Genomic DNA, 5,000 nt, shown 5'->3' with positions numbered 1-5,000 from the left:
AGGGAGAGAGAAACTTTCACCAGACCATGTAAATAATTAGGGTTTATATGTAAGGGATAATAGTGGTAGTTGGTGGAGAGAGAGAGCGAGAGAGAGAGAGAGAGAGAGAAACTTTCACCAGACCATGTAAATAATTAGGGTTTATATGTAAGGGATAATAGTGGTAGTTGGTGGAGAGAGAGAGAGAGAGAGAGAGAGAGAGAGAGAGAGAGGGAAAGAGACAAAGGGAGAGAGTAAGACAGACATAGAAAGAGAAAGACATGACCATAGAGCCTCTCAGCAAGTCTCAAATCACACCCCCCCCACACTTCCACAATCATCCACTTCCAACGGTCAGTAGCGCCCAAACCCACCCCCCCCCCCGTTGTACACACCTCTCTGACTGACTCCTCCATCTGGTTGTCCAGGTCTTTGATCTTCTGCTCCAGCTCCTCCATGTTGTTGAGCACCTGGATCCTCTCCTCCTCGATGCGAGTCATCTCCTGCTTCAGGTGCAGGTCCTCCACCAGCTCTGGAGCCTGCCGATCAACACCAACGCCATCAGAAGCCACCCTCACAGCAGCGAGACCAGAACGCTTTCTGGCTCCATCAACACCAACGCCATCAGAAGCCACCCTCACAGCAGCGAGACCAGAACGCTTTCTGGCTCCATCCAGCAGCTCAGTGGTTTGCGATCCTGACTGACTCATGCTGTGCTTCTACTTTGACAAGGTTTTTCTCTCCCACTAGGGAGAGTCGGAAGTCTAATCTCAAATGGATCACAGTCACTCCAACATGGAGCTCTAAGACTACAGGCTTGGTCACTAACTTACTGTATATGTTTTTGCCTTCCACAAGGAACCACAGCTGCCCTGCTCGTCCACTTAAACTCATTAAGGAGACGCCACTGATGACAAAGTGGCCATATGCATATGCTAGAGTGGACTGGTGGGGGTCCACCATGGAGGCCAAAGAGAGCGGGCAGCTGTCCAGCTCTTTTGAAGCTATCTGATCTAATAAACACCCGGCCGAGACGTCCTATATATCACACCAGGACCAGGGCAGGCCGAGCAGCCCACAGCTGCACTGATCCCTAGCTCCCACAAACGCCACTCCCACTGATCCCTACCTCCCACAAACACAGAACAGAACTACTACGGTTCCCAGAACAGAACTACCCTCAGAAACACAGAACAGAACTACTACGGTTCCCAGAACAGAACTACCTCCCACAAACACGGTTCCCAGAACAGAACAACCTCACGGTTCCCAAGAACAGAACTACCCTCACAAACACGGTTCCCAGAACAGAACTACCTCCACAAACACGGTTCCCAGAACAGAATAACATTGTTCCCCAGAAGAACTACCCTCACAAACACAGTTCCCAGAACTACGCTCACAAACACGGTTCCAGAACAGAAATCGCCACAAAGAATGTCGGCGTCCCAAAACACTGGGTCAGTACAGAACCAAGACCATCTCTCAAATGGATTGTTTACAAGGGAATATAGTTCCCAATGTAAACAAATCTCTGATTTTGTCAGACTACCCTCAGAACAGAACTACCTCCCACAAACACGGTTCCCAGAACAGAACAACTACGGTTCCCAGAACAGAACTACCCTCACAAACACGGTTCCCAGAACAGAACTACCTCCCACAAACACGGTTCCCAGAACAGAATAACTACGGTTCCCAGAACAGAACTACTCCTGCACAAACACAGTTCCCAGAACAGAACTACGCCACAAACACGGTTCCCAGAACAGAAATACGCCACAAAAGAATACCGTCGAAACTACTACGGTTCCCAGAACATGACCAATGTAAACACAAATCTCTGAGTTTTACCTTAGTCAGCAGCTAAGAGGTAAAGTGTAGTGATGCAGAGTGTTCAAGGTGCATGTGTCAGTGTTTGTCTGCAGATGTGTGTGTGTCCCAGAACAGAGTGTCTCAGAAACACAGAACAGTAGAGTGTCTTGTATATGTGTGGAGTAAAAGAACTGATGGACAAAGACGGTTCCCAGAACAACTTCTGGGTTTCCCAGAACAGAACACCCTCACAAACACGGTTCCCAGAACAGAACTACCTCCCACAAACACGGTTCCCAGAACAGAATAACTACGGTTCCCAGAACAGAACTACCCTCACAAACACAGTTCCCAGAACAGAACTACGCTCACAAACACGGTTCCCAGAACAGAAATACGCTCACAAAAAATAATAGAACTACTAGGTTCCCAGAACAAGTTTACCCACAAACACGGTTCCCAGAACAGAACAACTATGTCAAAAGAACATGGCGTGGCTTAAAACACTGGGTCCAGTACAGCTCGGACACCAACCAAGACCATCAGAGGTCTCCAAATGGATTGTTTACAAGGGAATATAGTGGCCACCTGTTGACCCAAGATGACCAATGTAAACAAATCTCTGAGTTTTGTCTTAGTCAGCAAAGCAGTGAGGTAAAGTGGTGATGCAGAGTGTCTGCGTGTGCATGTGTCAGTGTTTGTCTGTATATGTGTGTGTGTGTGTGTGAGAGTGTCTGTATATGTGTGTGTGTGTGCGAGAGTGTCTGTATATGTGTGAGTGTGTGAGTGAGTGAGTGAGGAAGACAGTGCAAGTTATTTGGCTTCCTCTGTATTTACAGATAAAAAAAATTCATAATCCCCTCCTTGTGCACTTCATGAAGAAACATCTTGTCTCTCTCTTACACACACACACAGTTCATGACCTCGTTGTCTGGATATTTGTCCTGGTCATAATTTTGAGGCAGGTCTTGACTGCTCGCCATACTCTCCTCCCTGGCTGCACTCTAATGAGGTTCACAGACTTCACACAGGCCACCCCTTACATTCCTCACTGTTGGAATCTGCTTGCATATAGATGTCTGTGTGTGTGTGTGTGTGAGTGTGTGTGTGTGTGTGTGTGTGTGTGTGTGTGTGTGTGTGTGTGTGTGTGTGTGTGTAGACCAACATCACTGTGTGCTTGTTATAAGTGTGTAAATCTACGTCTCGGTATGTATTCACCCCTTACATTCCTCTCTGTTGGAATCTGCTTGTATGTACATATAGATGTCAGTGTGTGTGTGTGTGTGTGTGTGTGTGTGTGTGTGTGTGTGTGTGTGTCAGGAGAGGATAGTGTGTACATGAATTCTCACCCTTAGGAAGGTCAAATGAATGTACAGCATGGAGAACCACTTCCTTTCCTTGATATCTAATTACCTAATCGGATTAAGCACGGTCAAAATATGCCGTATGATTACAACAGAGGAATGTCTCTTCCAGAGCAAAGCTGAGGACCAAGGATAGAGGACACTGGACACTTGATCCTGGAGTTCAATTCAGCTCGGGGTCAACAGGTCTAAAGCTACAGACTTCAAGGCATATATGATAAAGTGCACATGTGGATCTTTATAAATCTCTAGAGGCCGGGTGCTTGATGGAGATTAGAGGTCAGGTGAGAGAGCAAAGGTCAGCAGTCAAAACGGAAGCGTCACCTTGTTCGTCCAGGCCATACGTGGTGAAGGAGAAGGGGCAGAACTTCGTAGGCTGACAGCTGGCGACTCCGCCCTGACGTCCCTCTGGCCACTGCTTCGTCGATGGCGGATCTGCCGCTCCTCGCCAAGCTGGTGGTGGAATTCCGGGGAGCTGAGCGCGTAGCCGTTCTCAGGCGACATTCCACTAGACTCGGAGAACACGGACTCGTCATCGGAGACCTGGAGCTTCTCCAGCTCCCTGTTGATCTTCTGCAGGTCGGACACGGCGGAGTGGTCCTTCTCCTGGCGACCCATGTCCGAACACAGGCTCAGGATAGTCTCCAGGCGCTGGCGCTCCTGTAGGGCAATAGAGACGCCAGAGGGTCATGATCACACACACACACACACACTCCTCTAGAACAACGGAGAAGCCAAAGGGTTATGATCACAGCAGACAGACACACAGACACACACACACACACACACTCCTCTAGAACAACGGAGACGCCAGAGGGTCATGATCACACACACACACTCCTCTAGAACAACGGAGACGCCAGAGGGTCATGATCACAGCAGACACACACACGCAGACACACACACACACTCCTCTAGAACAACGGAGACGCCAGAGGGTCAGGATTATAGGAGAAACACACACACCCCTGCGGAACAATAGAGAAGCCAGAGGGTCAGATGACAGTAGACACACACACACACACACACAAAGGTTAACAAACAAGCCAGATGTTATATACATAATAAATACATACATAATGTTACAGCAAACATACAGACAAGATAGAAACTCCTGTCAGGCAACAGAAAAGCCAGAAGATCCCCCCCCTCTCTCTCTTGCTCACACACACACACACACACACAATCAGAACAAGAATGTATCAACTGCTAAAGCACCACACACGGTCTAAACAATCTCCTAAATGTGTCCTACAGTACACAAGAGGCTGAGCCAGGGAACAAAAGGCTTATTCAGAACAAACCACCAATAAAGCATGGGCTGATGCAAACCCAGATTAGATTAACAAATACAAAGCTCTCGCCAACACACTCACTAACACACACACACACTCTGTCCAACACACTTACTAACACACACACACTCTCTCTCTCCAACACACTCACTTACACACACACACACACCAGTGTTTCCCACAGAATTTAATTCTATTTGTGGTGGTAGGTTTGCAGAATTAACCTGAATGCAACAGTTTTTAACAAATTAGTGCAGTGTGGTTATGATTCTAACCAGATTTAAGCAAATTAAGTACAACCAGGAAAAACATTGTGTGGTGGTCAATGTTGATATTGTGGTGGGCCGCCACATAAAAAATCAATGTATGGGAAACACTGCACACTCTTTCTCCAACACACTCACTAACACACACACACACACACACACACTCTCCAACACACTCACTAACTAACTAACACACACACACACACACACACACACACACACACACTCCAACACCCTCACTGACACACACACACACACACACACACACACACCCTTCAACA

The 5,000-nt window shown here is 47.6% G+C and overlaps 1 protein-coding gene across 3 annotated transcripts in view; it reads right to left on the bottom strand.

The window, feature by feature from the left end:
• phldb2b (pleckstrin homology-like domain, family B, member 2b) overlaps positions 1-5,000 on the bottom strand; it is a 65,289-nt gene that overhangs the window by 30,265 nt on the left and 30,024 nt on the right. For all 3 annotated transcript variants that reach the window (XM_048266350.1, XM_048266351.1, XM_048266352.1), the window contains exons 7-8: positions 3,483-3,818; positions 375-518 (exon numbers count right to left, since the gene is read on the bottom strand). In XM_048266350.1, coding sequence (XP_048122307.1) covers positions 375-518; positions 3,483-3,818 — 480 coding nt within the window. The remainder of the gene's footprint in view (positions 1-374; positions 519-3,482; positions 3,819-5,000) is intronic.

The sequence above is a fragment of the Alosa alosa genome, chromosome 16 (assembly GCF_017589495.1).
Source record: "Alosa alosa isolate M-15738 ecotype Scorff River chromosome 16, AALO_Geno_1.1, whole genome shotgun sequence".
Classification (NCBI taxonomy): Eukaryota; Metazoa; Chordata; class Actinopteri; order Clupeiformes; family Clupeidae; genus Alosa; species Alosa alosa.
Note: the sequence above shows the minus strand (reverse complement) of the source record. Positions and strands in the feature narration are given on the sequence as shown.